This window comes from Linepithema humile, chromosome 1, assembly GCF_040581485.1.
Source record: "Linepithema humile isolate Giens D197 chromosome 1, Lhum_UNIL_v1.0, whole genome shotgun sequence".
In the NCBI taxonomy this organism is placed as follows: domain Eukaryota; kingdom Metazoa; phylum Arthropoda; class Insecta; order Hymenoptera; family Formicidae; genus Linepithema; species Linepithema humile.
Genome location: NC_090128.1, coordinates 28794400 through 28817022, shown reverse-complemented (window position 1 = coordinate 28817022; position 22623 = coordinate 28794400). Strand labels below are relative to the sequence as shown.

The 22623-nt window shown below is 32.3% G+C and overlaps 1 protein-coding gene across 3 annotated transcripts; it reads right to left on the bottom strand.

The window, feature by feature from the left end:
- Positions 1 to 2980: 2980 nt before the first annotated feature.
- On the bottom strand, positions 2981 to 12388 carry LOC136998133 (cytochrome P450 4C1-like). Of its 3 annotated transcripts, XM_067350463.1 has the most exons (5): positions 12076 to 12388; positions 10584 to 10690; positions 10288 to 10375; positions 7994 to 8094; positions 2981 to 5032 (listed from the first exon to the last, which is right to left on the bottom strand). In XM_067350463.1, the coding sequence occupies exons 1-5, from the start codon at positions 12239 to 12241 to the stop codon at positions 4982 to 4984; spliced, it is 513 nt and encodes a 170-aa protein (XP_067206564.1). In that variant the 5' UTR covers positions 12242 to 12388; the 3' UTR covers positions 2981 to 4981. The 3 variants fall into 3 exon arrangements, 2 of the variants coding, with proteins under 2 accessions (XP_067206564.1, XP_067206571.1); XR_010888753.1 differs by lacking the exon at positions 7994 to 8094 and having other exon boundaries at positions 12076 to 12387; XM_067350470.1 differs by lacking the exons at positions 2981 to 5032; positions 7994 to 8094 and adding an exon at positions 9424 to 9543 and having other exon boundaries at positions 12076 to 12387.
- Positions 12389 to 22623: the final 10235 nt, after the last annotated feature.

Below are 22623 nucleotides of genomic sequence, written 5' to 3'. Positions count from 1 at the left end.
ACAAGGCGTGTACTTGGCGCCCTTTTTTTACCTTTTTTAAAAAAAAAGGTTTTTTTGTGAGATATCATTTCTTTTTTTTAGTAAAAATAATTTTAATAAATATGATTCTTTTTTTTTAGTAAAAATAATGGTAATAATATCCCACCATCACTCCCGTCATATTTTCAATACGACAATCCTCTTTTTGATTATAGAAATCTTAATTTATACAAACCTAATAATTTTTTTTTATATTTTACAACATGTTTTATAAGAAAATTATTAGTGATCATAAAAAGGGTATAAAAAACCATTTGTATTTCTAAGTTATTGCGTTTTTTCATATATAAAAACAGATTACTTTTGATCAAATTTCTGTAAGAATGACAAAAACATCTTTAGCACCTCTAGGCCATTGTCTTTTTTTAATTAGCGTATCGTCAGCTTCAATCCAAGTGTTAGACATTTCTTCTCTATAAACATTACATACCTGCCGATTCCACCAATGTGCACAAAGTACACTTTCTGTCCACTAACTACAAAATACTAACAAGGGAACGTTCACAAGTGTCCCCTCCCCGATTTGATTTTCCTTGAAATATGTTGTAAAACATACAATTTGAGGAGACACGTATTTTTTTATAGCGGCCCTAACTCAAATTTAAGGGATCAAACACTCCTTTGAAAAAAAAACGATTTTTTTCTTTGTGTGTAACTATCGCCAAAACCGTAGGAGATAAAAAAATATTTCAAATAGAAGTTGTATGGCTTGTAATGGACTTTATAACTGTGTAGTTAAATTTTCAAAAAATGAAATTTTTTTTAATTTACCCCCACCCCTTGTTATTATTTTTTCAAATTTCAAAATTTTTGTAATGACAAAAGTTGTAGCATTTTTTACGCTGAATTCAACCATATATGATTTTATTATGTTTCGAAATCACATCTTTCAAAAATGAGTCATCAGTATCACATTATATGCGTCGCGCTGCATGACCGTTTATACCGCACTTGTGTTGTGCATAGTCGCAAAACAAATATAAAAATGACATGTTATTATATATTTGAGAAAGAAAAGTTAACTAAAATTGTTGCTAAAGCATCTCTTTCACATTACACTCTTATAGATAATCGCTGCATTTCGTGCGCAGCGCGTTGTTATATGCAAGTTAGCTATCAGCGCATATTACACTTTGAAGTTTTGCTTGCAGTGACCACGGGAAAATAATTTATGAAACGAAAACAGTGAATGAATCAATCTATTCAACATATATCTACCCTGACTCTACCTTCTTGGCCCGACTTGACTGAGAATGAAATAAAATATAAAATTCTGTACAGTTTACTCTTTTTCAATAATTTTAATATACTGTGATTCTACATGCTATTACATTCCACTAAATTACTACGATTTTTTTAAACTATGGTATATAAAATGTATATTATAAGTATAATTATAATATATATAAATAAGCTTATATATATATAAAAGCTTATTTATTGTATCAATATATTATAATTATACTTATAATATACATTTTATATTTCAAGATTTTATATACCATAGTTTAAAAAAATCGTAATAATTTAATAGAATGTAATAGTATGTAGAATATATCGCAGTATATTAAAATTATTGAAAAAGAGTATGTACAGAATTTTATTCATTGTCAGTCAAGTCGGGCCAAGAGAGTAGAGTCAGGGTGGATATATGTTGAATAGATTGATTCATTCACTGTTTTCGTTTCATAAATTATTTTCCCGTGGTCACTGCAAGCAAAACTTCAAAGTGTAATATGCGCTGATAGCTAACTTGTATATGACAACGCGCTGCATACGAAATGCAGCGATTATCTATAAGAGTGTAATGTGGAAGGGATGCTTTAGCAACAATTTTAGTTAACTTTTCTTCCTTAAATATATGATAACATGTCATTTTTATATTTATTTAACGACTATTGCGCAACACAAGTGCGGTATAAACAATGCGTCATGCAGCGCGACGCATATAATATGATACTGATGACTTATTTTTGAAAGATGCGATTTCGGAACATAATAAAATCATATATGGTTGAATTTAGCGTAAAAAATGCTACAACTTTTGTCATTACAAAAATTTTGAAATTCGAAAAAATAATACCAAGGGGTAAGAGTAAATTAAAAAAAATTACATTTTTGAAAATCCAACTACACAGTTATAAAGCCCATTACAAGCCATACAACTTCTACTTGAAACATTTTTTTATATCTCCTACGGTTTTGGCGATAGTTACACACAAAGAAAAAACTCGTTTTTTTCAAAAGGGTGTTTCACCCTTTAAATTTGAGTTAGGGCCGCTATAAAAAAATACGTGTCTTCTCAAATTATATGTTTTACAACATATTTCAAGGAGAATCAAATCGGGAGGGGACACTTGTGAACGTTCCCTTTAAGAGTGTTGTCAGCATGTGTGTTGCTACACTTCTGCACTTCAAGACGAGAAAAATTTTTTTTATAAAGAATACTATTATTTTGATATACACTATCTCTATTCGTCTCCACAACACGTTACATATACATTTTACGACCGATATTAATTATATCAATGTGATTAGTGTCATCAAAGCTGCGAGCTGACAGGTCTGAGCGCCGCCATGTTGAAAAAGGACAGACATCTTTTAGAAAAAGAAAGGAAAGAAAAAAGACGCTCTTATGCGGGAATTGACATTTCACGGGATGTAGAAAAGGACAACCATGTCGCATTTTGATGCTTCTAGTTGACAAAGGAAAAACTTATATATTAGAGAAGGATGACGAACAGACGACGACGACCAAGCTTACATAGATTTCGGCATATTTCGACTTTGGCAAACTTTGGCAAACTTTGGCAATTAATATAGTTTTTTAGAAAGCATGTACAAAAAAAGTAAAGATACTTTTATTATGTAAATCGCATGTGCTCTATCGATTGAGCCTATTATAAATTCGATCGGTCCACGCATTATTGAGATATGAAAATCTCGACTCCTATCAGCTCATGTGCTCGCGTAAAGATACACGGTCGGTCTTGCGCTGCGCGTGAACTTGGCGCGAGACACTACCGTGTCTCTTGATAAATAAATGCAAATGCCAACGTAAGCGCGCGCCGCGCGGCTTCTCAGCGCCATCAGCGCACCTAACGTCAGAAATCGGAACATGGACATTTTAGCTGGACATTTTTATCGTACTATTTTAGACATTTCGACTTTGGACTATTATAACTTTTTTTCTACAGCACCTACAGTAAAAACAAGCATACTTTTCTTATGTAATTTGGGTATGCGCTATCGATTGAGCCTAACAACAACTCAATCGGCCCAGCCGTTATTGAGATCCGATAATCTCGGCTCGTCTCAACTTTCGGGCTCGCGTAAAGATACACGGTCGGTCTTGCGCTGCGCGTGAACTTGGCGCGAGACACTACCGTGTCTCTTGATAAGAGTAGGACGGTCAAAAAAATGTGGAAAAAACGTTTTTTAAATAATGGTTACAAAAACGTTTGTTATCGTTGCTTGACGGTTAAAAAACATTAGATACATATGTACCGGTTATTATATGAAAGTGGTCTAAGTCACAAAACCAAAAAAAAAATTAGATTTTTATTTAGTATTATATTATATCAACTATATTTTATTATTATTGAAGAATTTTTTCAAAGTTACCATGAAATAAGCATTAAAATAAAGTTGTCATTTTCATTATTAACAGGTGTAGTTGCATGCTTATTTTGATAGTGGCATAAGTCATTTTTTTGCTAACATTGCGATAGAAAAAGTAATATTATCATAATTTTCAACATATTTTTCTATTATGTCGTCAGACAGCGGCTCAGGTAAATTTAACTTTACAAAAATATTTCATATTTATTTATAAATGTATTATCAATAATGTAAATAATGCTTAATATAATTAAATTGCCGTAATAATTTTGCGAAACATTAAATTACTAATTGAGGTTATATTGGTCGTTGTGTTTCATAGACTTAGTACCACGAAATAATGTTTGCAAAAAATGGAAACGGATAAAATAATAATTAAAAAAAATAATTAATACAATTAAAATAGTTAATACAATTCTAAAAGTAAATAAATTTGTTTCTTTTCAAGTTATTTTTTAAATTAAATTTATTAATTTTTTGTTATCGTAAATCATCAATTAGGACTACTATTAGTTTTGAAAGTAATATAAGTCATTCAACGGTTAAAAACACACAGTTTCGTGCAAGTTATTCATAAAATTTAATGATCTTAGATAAATTTAACATCAGGAGAACATTATAATTTTTGATAAATTTTGCACCATGATGGAAAAATATTTTTAATATGGTCAAACGCAAAAGTTTGAATATCTCGAAACGAGAAATATATGACTTAGGCCACTTTCATAATAACTGGCACATATAGGAAACGTATATGAAACAAGCACGTGCTACCTGAGATGATATCAATATATACATATATATCTTATATTTATTGTTAAAAAAAAGGTTATAAATTATATACTTTAAATCCTTATTTTAATATTATATTTTAATATTTTATATATTTTTAATATTATTTAGTTTAGAAGTATATAACTTTTTATAATGCTTTGTAATGTATACAAATAAGACAATTTAAAATCAACACTCTATTAATAATATACGTTTGAAGTCTGTAGTTACGTAATTGTAAATTACGAAAAATTTCACAATTTTATTTTAATTTGTTTTTCAAAAATTTTAGAAATGTTTACAAAAATACAGAAAAATTGTATTTTTAGCAAACAATTCTTATTTTAAAATTGTTTTATAATATACAAAAGTAGACATTTTACAAGATAATAGAGTTACTTATTCTTACCACACGCAATGTTCAAATTACATCTATATAGAAAGTCAAGAAGTATAATTTCATTTCCATTTTGTTCAACTTTTTCTAATTCGCCCGTAAGTACTAATGATTGATCTACAAATATATTACAGTAGATTCGTAAGTTGTTTAAAGAAAAAATTCTCTCCACCATTTTTCGATTTGAGCTCCATAAAGATACTGAAATAAATAAATACAAAAGTATAATTAGAAAAAACTTATTAATCCGTTATATAATATTAATTGCTTCTCTGAGATTACGGGATAAATATAATAGGGGCATTCTCCCTCAACTTTACACCCATGCTGTCCATTTTCTATTTGAATTAAAAATTTTTGAAAAAATCTTAAAATTTACAGAAAAATGTAAGCTTTCCAATGGCGCGTGACAAAATTATCAAATTCAATTGAATCATACTTACAATTTCAGAAAACCGAAAAAAAAAAATAAAAACGATAATTATTCAAGTGTAGCGATTATTCATTCGACGTTTTTCTCTTCCAATTAACACTTTCGAGTACTCTGTTTATCTGTGCACTGTCACATAAGTCTAAACTAAAATGGCGGATCCAATATGGCCGCCAAAAATTTAAAAAATTTAAGAAATTAACTAATTTTTATAAAACTTGGTATCAAGGGGTTTTTCGAGTTACTGTATACGAGTCTAAAGTTATCTTTTAAAAATACAAAATGGCGGATCCAATATGGCCACCAAAACATTTTGAAAATTTTTAGAAATTAACGAATTTTTATAATACTTGGTATCAGGGACTTTTTCGGGTTGCTAATAACGAATCTAAAGTCGCATTTCGAAAATTGAAAATGGCGGATCTAATATGGCAACTAAGAACTTGAAAAATTTTTTAAAGTAAGGGAGTTTTATAACATTTGAACAGAGAGTTTTACGGCCAGCTAAATACAAATCTTAAGTCGGATTTCAAAAACTGAAAATGTCAGATCTAATATGAAGACCAAAAATATTGAAAATTTAGGAAATTGACAGATTTTTATAAAACTTGATACTAGAGATACCTCTGATTCTGATGTCGCCTGAGCTCTTACCCCCTACTTTTTGAAATCTTGATATGAAAAAGTCGAACTATTACCAGCATTGGAATATCTCTTAATCACCATTTCTTTGTTGATTGGGACGAAACAGTGATTTCTCAGAACCTCTGGAACTGGTGGAGCTACATCAAATCGTTTAATGAAGATGCACCGGAAGATACAGAAATATACTGTTCAGTATTATGAGTACAATTATTAAACGTTTTATCAAGACTCGATGAGACGTGCGTATCTTCATTCATGCGAGGATATTTCATTTTCCTACATGCTGCAAATTTTAGCATTATCTGGAAATTTTGGGAATAATCGTTTGATAACACTCGAAATGCGTCGAAGATCTTTCCCTCTGTGACCTTCCACATTGTAGGGATTGCAACATCTATCACCGTGTATACTGGACATATTTCAAATCAAATTCTAAGATTCACGATCAAAAATAGTACAGATAATAGAATTTTCTGTAGTATTGTTCTAAGAGCAGTCCTAAAAGAACGGTTAAAAGTAGCTCTGAAAAGAACTGTTCGAAGAAAACCTCAGAGAAACGCTCAAAGCACAAAAAAGCCCAGAACCATGGGAGTCGGGTATACAAATCCAAATATTAAAGCGTTTAGAAATTTACGGAATCACAATGAAATGTTTTTTAACGTTAAAATGTTGTAATGAATGGCGATAATATTGCGGTAGAGAAACTCTCTCGAATGTGTACAAAATGGATTTCACGATCTTATTTTATGAAACTTTTTTGACTAGGCTCAGAAAAAAAATAATGATCCAATTGAATTTGATAATTTTGCCACGCGCCCATGGAGGACTTGAATTTTGTTATAAATTTTAATAGTTTTTCGATCATCTTTAGACCAAATAGGTCAATAAATACGAATTTAATGATGAAATTTTAAAATCTGCGTCCTAAATATACTCCTGATACCAAGTTTTATAAGAATCCGTTAACTTCTTAAATTTTTCAATATTTTTGGTGATTGTATTAGATCCGCCATTTTGAATTTTCAAAATCCGATTTGAGATTTGTATTCAGCATACAGAAAAACTCTTTGGTATTAAGTTTTACAAAAATCCGTTAATTTCTTAAAATTTTAAATTTTTGGCGGCCATATTGGATCCGCCATTTTAGTTTAGATTTATGCGACAGTGCACAGATAAACAGAGTACTCGAAAGTGTTAATTGGAAGAGAAAAACGTCGAATGAATAATCGCTACACTTGAATAATTACCGTTTTTATTATTTTTTTCGGTTTTCTGAAATTTTAAGTATGATCCAATTGAATTTAATAATTTTTCCACGCGCCATTGGAAAGCTTACATTTTTCTGTAAATTTTGAGATTTTTACAAAAATTTTTAGATCAAATAGAAAATGGGCAACATGGGTGTAAAGTTGAGAAAGAATGCCCCATGTATATATAAACGAATATAATTTATGCATAAATAATATTCGTTTATTGTGTAACTATTGCGTTTAAACATAATGCTAATAAATAGTATATGAGAAAGTGGCAGTGACTACTTTATTATTTGAACTAAATTTTATATTATTTAGAGTGAGTAATAACAATTAATTAAGCTTTATTCTTATCACGCGGTAGTGTCTCCGGCCAAGTTAAAAAAATGACACTACTAATGCCCATTTCCACCAATGTAGATTAACTTTAATCTCGGTTCAACTTACTCTTCATCTTTTTCTAGTTCTAAGAATTAGAAAAAGGTGAAGAGTAAGTTGAACCGAGATTAAAGTTAATCTTCGTTGGTGGAATCGGGCATAAGTTTCTTATCCTGCGCGCACAAAGTCGACTTTTCGGAGGTTTGTAGCAACTAAAATATAAGAAATATTGAAAAACAGATAGCATATCCTGAAAGGTGACATTGTCACGAGTAATTTGAGTCAAAGAAAATTAAAATTGGTCCAGCCGTTCCGGAGATACAAGCCTTCAAAAAGTGATGTTTTTCATATTTTAATAAGAAACGTCGTTTCCTTCTTCTCCTCTGTTTGCCAGGGGCGGATAGAAAATTTGCGAGGCCCAGAGTATTATTTATAATTTACGAGAATTTCTCGCACCAGGTGCCAAGAGTCGACGAATTCGACTACCCCGTGTTGCGCTACGTGAATTTCTCGCATCAGGTGCCAAAGATAAACGAATTCGACTTCCCCAAGTTGCACTACGGAAATTTCGCAAACACGAAAGAGAGAGAGAGAGAGAGAGAGAGAGAGGGAGAGAGAGAGAGAGAGAGAGAGAGACATGACGTATTTTGATATAAAATCTAAAATCTCTTAAAATATTTAGTTATCGATAATCTTACCGTAATATTTTTATGTACAGAATAATGAAACAAATCAATTTGTGTAAAAAAATGCATAATTATTTTGAAGAAAACGTATGTAATTTACAATGTACTTTTTTTTAACAATTATACGTTTTCTTTATACCACTTGATTTTCAGTATTTTATTCATACACGTATTACGGTAAGATTATTGATAACTTAATATTTTCAGAGATATTTTAGATTTTATATCGATATATGTCAGATTAAGATAAAAAATAACTCAAGAAGTATGAAAAAAAACTTCTGAAAAGTATGAAAAAGAAAATTATATCCTTTAATCTTGTTAATATTTGAGTAACAAATAAAATACAATTTAATAAAATTTTATTGGTATTAATGAACGAAGAACCTTTCATCGACGTCGACGTCGATCCAGTCGCAAAACTTATAATGTAAAATAATTTAGTTAATATGTAATTAAGTTAATATAAATATTAAATTTGAAATGTAGAAAAATAATTGAAAAATAATTTAAATTTTGTCACATAATTAATTCTGTACATTTATATTAACTTAATTACATATTAACTAATTTATTTCACATTCTAACACAAGTATTTTGTTTTATATCACACTTATGTTTTGTGAAACAGATGTTTTATTGGTAATATTAGAAAATAACTAATATAAAAAGTAAGTGATATAGCACAAAAATTCATAAATGATAAGGTCTGGCCAAGTTCCAAAAAGACACTTTAATATGTTTTTATTTTAATAATTATCTAAATTTTTAATATATTACCAACATAAAAAGTAACTGATACATTATCCAAGGTGCAAATTCAAAATAAACATATATAAAATATACATAAAATGTATAAATAAAACTGATCAAAATTTGATTGAAAAAAATTTAATTAAAATAACAAAATATTTATTAAAAAATACAAAAAAACTTGGCACTGCCATACTGAACAACATGTTAATTTACATAATGTCAATTAATTACATGATGTCAATTAATTATGCTAATTATTACATTATTATTACTCATTTTCAATGTTTCATAATACTTTGAAGTATAAAGAGAGGTGGTGTGGCGCCTCGATGGGGGGAAAGGGAGCATGGCGCAAAGGACTGGACTGGGAGGGGGGGGGGGTCGAAGAGGAGGGGCGAAGCCCGTTGGCAGCACCAAGTTTTTTTGTAATTTTTAATAAATATTTTGTTATTTTGGGAGAGTCTCAACTGCTTACATTCCCATTTGCCAACAGCTTCGTTTGTTCACAACATTTTGCCGACAGCTTCAGTTGCCGACATTCCCGATTGCCTACAGAGCGATTGCCTACAAGCATTATTGCGCACATTTAAAAATTAAAAATACAAACGTACGTTTGCACACAAGACATTATTGCGCACATACACATTGCACACATAATATTATTGCGCACATTTAAAAATTAAAAATACAAATGTACATTTGCACACAAGACATTATTGCACACATACACATTGCGCACATGACATTATTGCGCTTTGTGTAGAAACTCGTAAACCCATGTTGAATCTCGCTTTGTTTGAAATTTCACGCGTAGGCGGCGGAGGATTTCGCCCCGTAGGGGCGAAGCCTCTCCCTCGCGTAAAACAAATAACAAATCCTACTCAGGTTATACCTAACAAGGTAAACATAACAAGGTTCACAAACAAAGTTGTAAACCCATGTTGAACCTCGTTTTGCATGGAAAGAATATGTGCAATAATATTATGTGTGCAATGTGTATGTGTGCAATAATATTATGTGTGCAATGTGTATGTGCGCAATAACGTCATGTGTGCAATGTTTATGTGTGCAATAATGTCATGTGTGCAATGTGTATGTGTGCAATAATGTCTTGTGTGCAAACGTACGTTTGTATTTTTAATTTTTAAATGTGCGCAATAATGCTTGTAGGCAATCGCTCTGTAGGCAATCGAGAATGTCGGCAATTGAAGCTGTCGGCAAAATGTTGTGGGCAAACGAAGCTATTGGCAAATGGGAATGTAGGCAGTTGAGACCCTCCCGAATTTTTGTGCTATTGAAATATCTTACCATGAGATGTTATAAGTCCTGTGCCCAATGCTGGTTTAAAAACTTTATAAAGTGAACTTTTCTTGAAGCATCGACTTTGCAAAACAGCCTAAAACGCAATATTAAAATCTAATTTATTAACGTTTTTATATCATATTAAATATGTGTATTTATTTGTGCTATTTTCATTATTTACATATACTTTAAATAATTATTTCTATTATTTAAGGTAAAGTATAAATGTTACACATGGAAAATATTTATAGAAAATATTTATTCCTTATAATACATGTAGAAATCAAACGTTATTTTTTTACCTTTATGTGTTCTCCGTCGTATACACCGATATATGCAGTATTGCCAAACCAGATTCGAAATGGAGATGAAAAATCGTTCACTAGTGTATTCACAATTTGCATAATTTCTAAAAAAAACTTTTATTACGCAAAAAAATTTTTTTTTATTTGAAAATTAATTGATGCCATATTAATATTAATAAATTCCATTTAGAAAAAATTAATTTTTAAGATTTTTGTATTATAAAGTACTGAACAATAAAATAGTGTACGATTTAACGTACGATTCATTGTAAGTGTAAGCTCAATGCATAGACATATTCATCGCATAAGATTCTGTAACTTAATTTATCGTGTGGTAGAAAAAAACTATTTCTTGTTCATGGACATATATTAAAAAATAGCAAATCTTATATCACAATGTTGCGGTAAAAATTTACTGAACATATATAATAGTATATAATAATAATTGTATTGTGCAGTACGTAAATGACGCATGTAGATATGTTTTGTGATTAGCATAGTGTAAGCAATTTTCAAATTTTTATTGCTGATTTTTAGAAAATTTATTCTCTTTTAGTAATTGTAATTAATCATTTACGCACGTAATTAAGACAATTAATAACAAAATTGTAATGTAGGTATTGTGGAATAAATAACGTTGAATACAGCGACACGATTGTAAGACACAGCTCGACAGCTCCGAATATTCAAAGGTATGGCCGGAGCACAGACTTTTGCATAAAGCATAACGCATAAGCATAAGGAAATTGATTGGTCCATTTCCTTATGCATTTGCTTATGCTTATATATAGACCAATCAATTTCCTTATGCTTATGCGTTATGCTTTATGTAAAAGCTTGTGCTCTCGGCTGTAGCGTTACAGCGATAATATTTGTGTATTTCGTACATGCGTTCGTCTCGTGCTGTTTGGCTTCGAATTCCGACGGTTTCGCGAGGACAGTCAGTCGTCCTCGAGCGATGAAACGATACATCACGACGCGAGAATGTTAGAGAGAACTCTGTAATTCTGATCCTATATCCGCCTGTATTCTTAATGGTCGAAATATATATTATTTTATACTACATTTGGAGGCTCGTCCGGTAGGATCGGATAAAACGGGTTTAGAAGACGTGTATCGTGTGAGCGAGTATTTGAGAGAGTGACGTTGCAAATTTTGAGACGGTTGTGTGGCAAACGACGGTTGCGACGACGACGACGACGATATCGAGGACGACGAAAGGTGACGACATACGTTTCGCGAGAACATGTTTGACCCTAACGTGCTTACAATAGCGAAATTAAGAGAAGAGCTAAAAGCGCGCGGATTACCGATGGAGAGAACTCTGTAATTCCGATTCTATATCCGCCTGTATTCTTAATAGTCGAAATATATATTATTTTATACTACAGTATATTTAAGTAAGATAATGTTCTGTAACATTTAATTTAATGTTAACTCTTTTACTTTTACTTTTGTATACATTAAGTATATTATAATTTGTTATTACCGTTAGTAATTATTCCTAAAAAATAGAAAGTACTTCCAACGAGTGGATATCCTGTTGGACCTGGCAGAGTGTTTATTTTTTTAATAAAAGGTCGATGCCAGAAATTCGACAAAATGTAGTTTACTCCAAGGCAAATTAAAGTTATTAATGTAACAGTTACAAACATTGCTGTATTAATTTTACAACATTAACCACGTTATTCACAAACAATAGAAATATATGAGTTGGCACTGATGTTACTGCTCGAACTGCGAACACTGATGTTATTTCTTTTAATTTTCGCTTTCAATATGCACTTTGACGAGTAGAATGGTAGTAGACGCATTTATAGTAAGAAACGAGAACAAGAGAAAGGGAATGAATTTATGCAAAGGTAGAAGAGAAGGAGATCAAGATCATGGTATATAGAAAGGATATTCTACAGACTGCAGAGTGGAGCGAGATAATTGATTTCTGCCTGGATAGTTTATGAAAAGACTTACAACGGTTATTAATTATAATATATTAATTATGATATTATGATAATATCTACATCGGTACTAACATTATTAAATAACAATTTTTTGCGCAAATATTTTTAGCTGATACTTAAAACTAATCTATTCTATGCATTCTTTTTTATTACAATTTTATATTCATGTTATAAATGGCGGACGTTGTATTGAGGTACGTGTTGTTTAGCTTATTTTGTGACGTACTGCATTTTAATTTTTAACTCTCTCTATATTCCACAAAGTTTGACATTTATGGTTAACATTCACAATTTATGCAAAATCGACTAAAAATAGTTGAAAAACTTCTAATGTATTAAGATATTGCAATCGTTACTAAGAATCAGTTTTTTTACATTGAGCTACTTGTTGCATAAATGTTTTTTTCGAGACTTTTATATAAGAGTTTCAAATTTTAACAATTTTGTTTAACATTCCTTATTGTTTGGACTCATTGTTAACAAAATTCACAGTTTTATTCAATTTGACCAACAATTATGATGACAGCCTCCCCAGATAACACACAATATTGTATGAATATTCTATGTTGCATCAAATATATTTTTATGAGAATATTCTCGAAGAAATCATTTACATATGTCTATAGAATATCCTTGTTTATAAAAAATATTTTATAAACCTGTTCAGAATATGTTAAAATCAGCAGAGCATATCGTTTACATATAAATGTTCACTGAATATTCAAATGTACTAAATGTATACATATATAGATGTATATATAACTGATGTATACAGGGTGATTCAAAATAACCTGAAGTCCTTGCAATGCCATATTCTTGAGCGAATTCCTTGAGCGAATACATTAGAAGTTGAAACTTGATCTATTTTTTGCTATGCATTCTGAACGCTATCTATATACAGGGTGATTCAAAATAACTTGATGTCCTTGCAATGCCATATTCTTGAGCGAATTTTGAGACAATTTTTCCTTTTACAAAATTTGTCCGAAGTTAGTTTTCGAGTTATTCTACCTTCTACCATTCCATCAAAGCGAGTAGTTTGTCGTAATCCATTGGCGCGTCGTAAAATTTTTCTTCTATCACGTTTTGCGGACAGTTTGCAAACGCGGTTGATACATACACAAATGACTGAAGAAATTGAACAAGTAAAATATCAATCGCGTTGTTTTACTATAAAATTTTAACTTTAAAATTTTCGAGAAAAGTCATTTGATTGAATAAATAATAAATAAATAATAAATCGTAAATAATAAATAACAAAATAATAAAGAAATAAATAAATAACAAATCATAAAATAATTGTAAGATGCTTCTCAGGTATTTTTATCGTTTTTTGTTTCTTAAATATATTTAAATACCTTTAGATTATGGATTTCCTTACAAAGATTTAGAACGTCTTTCGTACCTCCGACATTAATTGTTAGTACTAATTTCAACTTCTCATCGAATTTTACTGTTGACGAGATATGGAAGACAATCGAAACTTCTCGAATGAGAGTAGCCCGATCTTCCGAAGATATTCCGAGATTCGGGTGGTTACAATCTCCCGTTATAGCAATTATTTGATCCCGAAAGTTCGGTTGCTTGTCTTTAAGTCTTTCAAATACCTGCATAAAGTGAATAACGGTAAATCCACAAAAATTACACATTAACTAAATTAAAAGAAATTTATTATAAAAGATTAATAAAAATCGATAACTTTTATCATTTATAATAAATCTTCGACTTTAATCTTTTTCTTTAACAAATGGTAGAAGTTTTGCTCTGCAGTTCTGGTGTGCCTCTTCAAAAACTGTAAGTGAGTGGTCCCTTTAAGTGTAAAACCATCAGACATAACATTTACATAAGTTCTTAAACAATTCCAAGAAATATGAAAATATGAAACTATCGAAGGACGATAAGAATTTTTTTTGGTTATCTAACAGTTACTAGATTAGCTTTACATGAGTTTTTTTTATTTCAATTTTTCTACGTTTGATTTAAAAGAAATCCCGAGCTCTTAGAATACAAATTAATGACGCAACAATAAAAAAAAGAACTTGAAGACTGATTAGCAAGGTGTGGTCACTGAGTAGCAATTATTTATTTTTTTCTGTTTATCAATCGAGCGAGTCGCTCGCTAATGGTAATGACAGCATCTACAGAAATAACTTAGATCAGCGCTCGGAATTAGTTGCACATTTCGGGCCAATTCAAGAGACGACGCCTCCTGTCCCCCCACTACCGCCCGGCCGCTGGCGGTCGAGCCGCCGATAGCTCTGACGCAGGAGCGTTTTCTATAAGAAATAGGCTCGGTTGTTGAGGCACCTCTCAAAAAATAGTAATATTTTCTTTGCTACATAAATAATGTTTATTTTCATTAATAATTAAATATATATATTATGTATTAATAAAAATAAACATTATTTATGTAGTGAAGAAAATGTTACGATTTCCTGAGAGATGCCTAAACAATTTAGCCTATTTCTAATATAAAACGCTCCTGAACCAGAGCTATCGGCGGCTCGGCCGCCAGCGGCCGGGCGGTAGTGGAGGGACAGGAGGCGTCGTCTCCAGAATCGGCCCGAAATGTGCAACTAATTCCGAGCGCTGACTTAGATCATAAAATATTGAACAAAGTACAATTTGATTACGTAATTTCTTTGCAAATTTTACAGCACATTGCTTTAATTTTTTTTTTAATGACACAACACAATTAAGCTGAATTTGAAATTGTAAAATAATCGAATTCCATAAATTTGTTATTTGTCTAATGGCTAGTTCATCAATATTTATAAAACATTGGAGATGGTTATAAAGATGGAGCAAAACGTTTGAAGAATAAAAAGAAGCAAAATTTAACATCTAGCTAGAGTCTTTCAGCTATTGTTTTTATTATTGTAATACTGAATATTTCTGTAGGTCTATAACATAACATTTTGTTTTAGAAATTAATAAATTCAAAATAAATTTTCACGGAAAAACGATAAATCTTTTCGATTAATCAAAGCTAAAAACGTTAAGACATATATTAAATTATTAATTAATGTCTATCAAGATAATGTTTAATATACGAGGGCAGTCTGAAAAGTTCGCGGAGCGACATTTGTAAGTCAATAGTCAATAGTCTATTATTATTTATTAAGTTTATATTAAACTTTACCTCATCAGTCTCTGTTTGTATTTGTACTTCACTTTCTTTTATTTCTGTGTGTCCATCGATACATATAGGAGAAATTAAATTCAACGTTGCTTCTTCTATTGGACTTAATTTTAGATGAGATTCACTTCCTCCACCAGTTTTCCTTTGTTCTGCATTTATTTTGCTTTGCTTCATTTTGCTCCGTGACCGTAAATCTTGCCAGCACTAAAATATTATTATCATTAGAAATTAAATTAATAAGAAATAAATTAATTACATATATTTGAGTAACAAAGTTGTCAACATATCTTAATCTAATCTAACCTTATCGTGGTGGTTATTTAAGTAGAGAAATTATTTGATTTTTCTGTATGTGCGCCGTATATACTTACTTTTCGCCAAGATTTCCAATCCTTGCTTACACCATTGCAACTATTTAAGATATTTGTAATCTTTTGCCATAAAATAGTTGCATCTTTATATGTAAAATCAGCGAAAAATTTACCAGATATTAAGCGTGGATTTTCTTCCATAAATTGTAATAATAAGGTTTTTTGTTCTTCTGTCACATTTGTACTGCGTTTTCTTGCATCCGTTTGATCCATTTTCGTTTTTTCGTCTTTTCAAAGTGACACACAGTAAATTTGAAAATAAAATACCATTTATTGAAAAATACTCAATGTTTTTGATAGAGGTAGTCAATAATCCAGTGTTGCCATATATTGTATTCGCACAAAACATACGTATACGTATCTAAATACGAACGACCGCATATTGTCTTAAAGAATAGGCATTGGTGATTGGATGATGAACGTATGCGCATTTCAATCACTCGCAAGTTGCGTATACGTAAAGTTACGAATGAGTTAGAGAATCGGGCCCCAGTGTAGTACGCCCGTCCTGCTGGCCTATTCTGTAACAACTTTTTTCATAGTTCTTTAGTTCCACTTGGTGCCATTTTCTGATATCATATTTTTTTGTAGAAAGTATACATATATAATAACTTTTTTGAAAATTTTAATATGTACAAGTTTTTCTGAAAGATTTTAATATATACGACAGGTTTTGTTGAAAAATTTAATATATACGACAATTTTTTTGAAAGGTAAATCAATACTATTTTATTTTAATTGTGACAAGAGCGTGTATTCGACTTTTTTTACTTTTTTTTTAATTTTTTTATAAATATACATATAGTACTCCCGTTCTGCTAGCCTATTCTGTAATCTTAACGCAGCTATTACATGATGCAGAAAACCTGCGCAACAATATCATAACGATATCGTTAAGGTTACAGAATAGGTCAGCTGAACCGGTTAACCATAAATGTCAAACCTTGTGAAATGTAAAAGGAGTCAAAAATTAAAATTTCACAAAATAAAAAATTATACGTCACAAAATAAGCGAAGCAACACGTACCTCAATACAACGCCGGCTATTTGTAACATGAATATAAATTTATAATATAAAAAAGAATGCATAGATTAGTTTTAAGTAACAGCAAAAACTATTTGCGCAAAAATTGTTATTCAATGATGTTAGCCCACAGAGCACACATATTCAAAAGATGTTCAAAGGACATCCTGAAGATATCTTTGAGAGATACGATGGTTGCGTTCCGTTTTGCGCATAGCACGCATCGTTCGCATCGCTAATGCTTAGCGCATTGGCTGTGTTTCGTTTCATTATGCGCATGATACATGCTTTGAAACGGAACGATATTGAACGCATTAGAAGCGGAAAATCAAGGGCGGTATTCATAGGGCGGTATTCATAGTCCGTTCTTATATTTAAAATCGTCTTAAGCACGGACTTATATTCGCTCTCTTCGTCACACATAGATTGTGTCTGACGAAGAGAGCGAATATAAGTTCGTGCTTAAGACGATCTTGAATATAAAAACGGACTATGAATACCGCCCATAGTCCCTTCTTATATTCAAAATCGTCTTAAGCACGGACTTATATTCGCTCTCTTCGTCAAACATAGATTGTGTCTGACGAAGAGAGCGAATATAAGTTCGTGCTTAAGACGATCTTGAATATAAGAACGGACTATGAATACCGGCCCAAAATGGATTCCACAATAAATTGCGCTATCAATGTGACAATGTTTTTAATTGATGAAATGAGTGACAGTAATAGTAGTGAATCATCAATGACTCTTCCATTATGACTCTTCCTATTTTGACACTTTTTACAATATCGCTATCAATCGCCATATGCAATTACGCAATTGCATGGAACGCATAAGCTGCTGCAACTCAAACTTGAGGTAGCTGATGCGTGTATTATGCGCTGCAAGTGGTGGGGATCTAGGGAATTCTAAGCGCTGTTCATGCGCGCATTGAGTGAAACGGAACGTTTTCTATGTAATTCGTGCGCATAATGTGCGAAACGGAACGCAACCGATATCTTCGGAATGTCCTCTGAACATCTTTTGGATATGCATGCTGTATGAGAGTTAGTTTAGTTTAACCGATATTAGTAGATCACAATTAATAACTGTTCTAAGCCTTCTCAGAAGCTACCCAGATAGCACAGAAATAAATAGAAGTTTATAGAGAATTTATTTTAAAGAATACATACAGAATTAGAAAAATAAACATCTGAAGATTTCTAAAAGAATTAACTACAATTAATTTGTCTTGAAATATTCCCCAAAAATTCATTATAATAAATACTTTGCGACTCAGTATTTTGAATACTTCGAGAATTCATGAGAAATTAAAAGTATTTTATTTGTTTTAATTACGATGAGAGCTGCTGGATGCGTTTACTGCGGCCTCCGCGCACACAAGCGAGAACCGTATACATGTGATACGCAAAACGCTCTCGCGTAGCGTAATGTATCTCGTGTAGTGTCACGCTGTGTACTACCAGCATTAAGTGAGCTGTGTGAAGTTAGCCCCCCAATATTAAAAAATTAAAAATTTTTTTTTTGCAAACGTTTGCCCATCGTTTGCCCACGAATGCCTCATCGAAATTTCCGTTTGCCCCCCTTTAGTTCAAAAGTTATAGGCAAATCAATTTTGGGGGAGCCAACTTCACACTGGCCCCCCAATATTAAAAAATTAAAAATTTTTTTTTTGCAAACGTTTGCCCATCGTTTGCCCACGAATGCCCCATCGAAATTTCCGTTTGCCCCCCTTTAGTTCAAAAGTTATAGGCAAATCAATTTTGGGGGAGCCAACTTCACACTGGCCCCCCAATATTAAAAAATTAAAAATTTTTTTTTTGCAAACGTTTGTCCATCGTTTGCCCACGAATGCCCCATCGAAATTTCCGTTTGCCCCCCTTTAGTTCAAAAGTTATAGGCAAATCAATTTTGGGGGAGCCAACTTCACACTGGCCCCCCAATATTAAAAAATTAAAAATTTTTTTTTGCAAACGTTTGCCCATTGTTTGCCCACGAATGCCCCATCGAAATTTCCGTTTGCCCCCCTCTAGTTCAAAAGTTATAGGCAAATCAATTTTGGGGGGCCAACTTCACACTGGCCCCTCAATATTAAAAAATTAAAAATTTTTTTTTTTTGCAAATCAATTTAGGGGGGGGGGCAAACTTCACACTGAGCCCCCAATATTAAAAAATCTAAAATCTCTCTCTTTCTCTCTCTCTCTCTCTCTCTCTCTCTCTCTCTCTCTCTCTCTCTCTCTCTCTCTCTCTCTCTCTCTCTCTCTCTCTCTCTCTCTCTCTCTCTCTCTCTCTCTCTCTCTCTCTCTCTCTCTCTCTCTCTCTCTCTCTCTCTCTCTCTCTCTCTCTCTCTCTCTCTCTCTCTCTCTCTCTCTCTCTCTCTCTCTCTCTCTCTCTCTCTCTCTCTCTTTTTTCCTCCCTCCCTCCTCCCTCCACTCTTCACCCCCTCTTTCTGTGCGTGCATGCGTAATGTGCATGCGCGCGCGCAGTGGTGGCACATAGTCCCGTCCATTGCGTAACCTAGGCCTGGCCAAAAGCTTGCTCGCGAGCAGCCTTCAGAGTCCGCTGGATGGGGACTCGGCCCCCACTATCTCGCCGTCCCCACTTATGTTTGTTCGCTATCTTTTGTTCTAAGGCTTAGAAGGCTGCTCGCGAGCAAGCTTTCGGCCAGGCCTGGCGTAATCTTACGATGCTGGGTGATAGAGGGGATTTCTTACTATCAGTATCGCCCGATGCGTCGTTGTCTTACACAGCGCAGCTTACACTTTAAACGGCTTTCGTCGACTGACGAAAATGTATGAGCAAATCGCACAACTGAACTGACTACACAGCACACTTTTGACTTTTTTTCTTGCCTTTTGTAATAATAAAATAGGTTTTTTAACATTATAGAAGCAAATTTACTTTGAATAGTTATCTTTGTTACTTTTGCTCTTTGTTACTTGTTTGTTCATATTTAGCGACAGTTACATTTGATTTCTCGTATTTAAAAATGCCACGAGCAGCTGCTGTCTCCACAAACGAGATTATTAATGCTCTCGCACAAGCCGAAATTTTTCAAAACGCTAAAGGGACACTTAAGCCACGCTCCGACAAAGTTTGGAACAATGTTTGTGCATTATTAGATAATAAAATTAAACGTGATACTTTATTCCTTCATGTACAAAAAGACAGAAATATGGTATTAACTAAAATCAAGCAACAAATGAATATAATAGCAGATATAAATGAAGTAAGTGTAAACAGATCGAAAGACTCAATCGATCAATCTACTGAAAGCATCGCAAGTAGCGATGTTAGTGGAATCAGCAAAAATAATTATAATTGTCCACATTTATTATTTGACTTAGATATAGATGATGCTTCATGGAATAGCATTGCACCTTTTTCTATCGTTTACAAAGAGAAAAGCCGATACAGTAATAAACGTCGCTATACTGTATTAAAACAGGGTTGGACAGATGTTATACAGAAAGCATGCTGGGAAAAAAGTAAATTACCTTGCGCATATTCTTTTAAGAGAGCGAAGATTTTCGATCATGAAAAAAGCGTGTACCTAAAAATAGTTGGCAAATGCAATGAATGTGGCGCAATTTTTGAAGGACATTGTTTAAAAAAGCCCATATCTGGTCACGGTATTAAAATTTCTGTGAAAACGATAGATACTCGAGGGGTTCCCCACGTTAGCAAACGTATGCTTAAAGGATTAGAAAGACAGGAAGTTCAGCAAGAATTGCTTTCTACAAAGGCTGCTAATTGGCGTTGTAAAGCAACAAAAATTATGACATATGGAGATCCAGAACCTAGTCATTTATACAGTAGCAGTGTTCTTAGGAAGGCCCGTCAAGAAGCTAAGGATAAAGATTTAGGATTATACAAGGTTCCTGATCCTCTTATGTCATTACAACAAATGAAATATAATGTAGAATTTGCAAGCATAATACGAGAAATAGCGCTAGACAAATTTTATTGCATGTATTGGTCGCCGATGCAGCTCGACTTGTATAAAGATATTATAAAAACTAAAGTACCTTTATCGATTGACACCACTGGGTCAATAGTTCACAAATTAAAAAGACCTACTAATCAATCCAATGCAATTTTCTTGTATCAAGCTGTTGTACCAACTGCAGAAGGAATATTTCCTGTTTTCCAGATTCTTTCAGAAAAACATGATGCAAATACTATATCTTATTTTATAAAAGAATGGCTGCGATCCGGTGCTTCTGCGCCGTATGAAACTGTAACAGATTTTTCGTTTGCTTTACTAAACGGAATTTCTTTAGCCTTTAACGAATGTAATTTAAAAACATATGTAGACTATTGTCTACGTCATCTTTCTGGCAAAAGTGTTCAGACCACAATAAGATGCTACATTCGTGTAGATATAGCTCATCTGATAAAAATAATCACGAAGTGGAAGTGTTTTAATAATAAGCTTCCGCGCATTAAAGATTTTTATGTCCGGTGTATTGGTCTTATTACAACTTGCAAAACCAATTCAGATTTTGAAAAAATGATATCAGCCGTTTTTATAGTTTGTTTTAGTGAATGTGATGACAATGGAACTGATTGTAATAAACAAGAAACTTTCCTTTTAAACGCAATTCAAACATTTTCGATAGAATTAAATGAAGAAAGCGATGATATAAATATCTCTATAGAATCCAGTGAAGATCTCGACGAGGAATTTGATTACGATTGTCCACAATTAATCAAAATATACGATAATGCTAAATTAATAGCTGAAAAAACGCGTTCATTAATGCGACCCAATCCTTATTACGCTCCAGAATTCGCAAAATCTTTCATGCGATTGTGTCATTATTATGTTTTGTGGACAAACGTAATGTCTGAATGCAGTAAGACAAATTATACTGTAGCATCTTCAGCAAGATCAGAATCATATTTCAATGAAATAAAAAATATTATACTGTGTGACGATAATAAACCTCTTAGGCTCGATAAATTCATTATAAAACATGTTCGTTCAATTATAGCCACATGTAAAATTCAACGTGCTGCTTATAATGCGACTTTAAATACACATGACGTTTTATCGGAAATATCTAAAGCCGCCGAAAGCTCAGATTGTTCTACTTCTGCGACAAAAGCGGTCGAATTATCAGAAAATATGAGTTATACTTTAGAATTTCCAGAGCGACATTTACAGGAAGAAGAAAACTGGCGTGGACAAAATAAAAGAAGTATGCGAACTAATGATAAAAGTATTCCTTCTAAAAGAGGAAAATATTTACGGGCTTGTCCAAACGTTACTTTAATGCACAATCGTCCTTTACGCAAACGGAAAGATATTATAATACAAAATGGCCATTTACTTGCTTCTGTAAAGATAGAAAAGACAAAAGTTCAAGTTATGAATACCTGCTCATTCGATTCACTCATTGAACTCATGACCAATGGGTACTCGGATTATATTGAATATCAAAGACGGGTGGGAATAGAATTTTCCGATTTTGAATTTTTTAATTTAGTTACTGATTATGCAACGAACAATATTACAAGCAAATGGTACATTAAA

What these genes read in the sequence shown, in the direction of transcription:
- LOC136998133 (XM_067350463.1), bottom strand. Translation starts at nt 12,241, where the DNA reads ATGTTTGTAACTGTTACATTAATAACTTTAATTTGCCTTGGAGTAAAC. An exon ending in ACGACGGAGAACACATAAAG is followed by an intron (nt 10,376 to 10,583) that starts GTAAAAAAATAA and finishes ATTGCGTTTTAG; the next exon opens with GCTGTTTTGCAAAGTCGATG. An exon ending in TCGTCGACTCTTGGCACCTG is followed by an intron (nt 5,033 to 7,993) that starts GTGCGAGAAATT and finishes TATTTATTTCAG; the next exon opens with TATCTTTATGGAGCTCAAAT.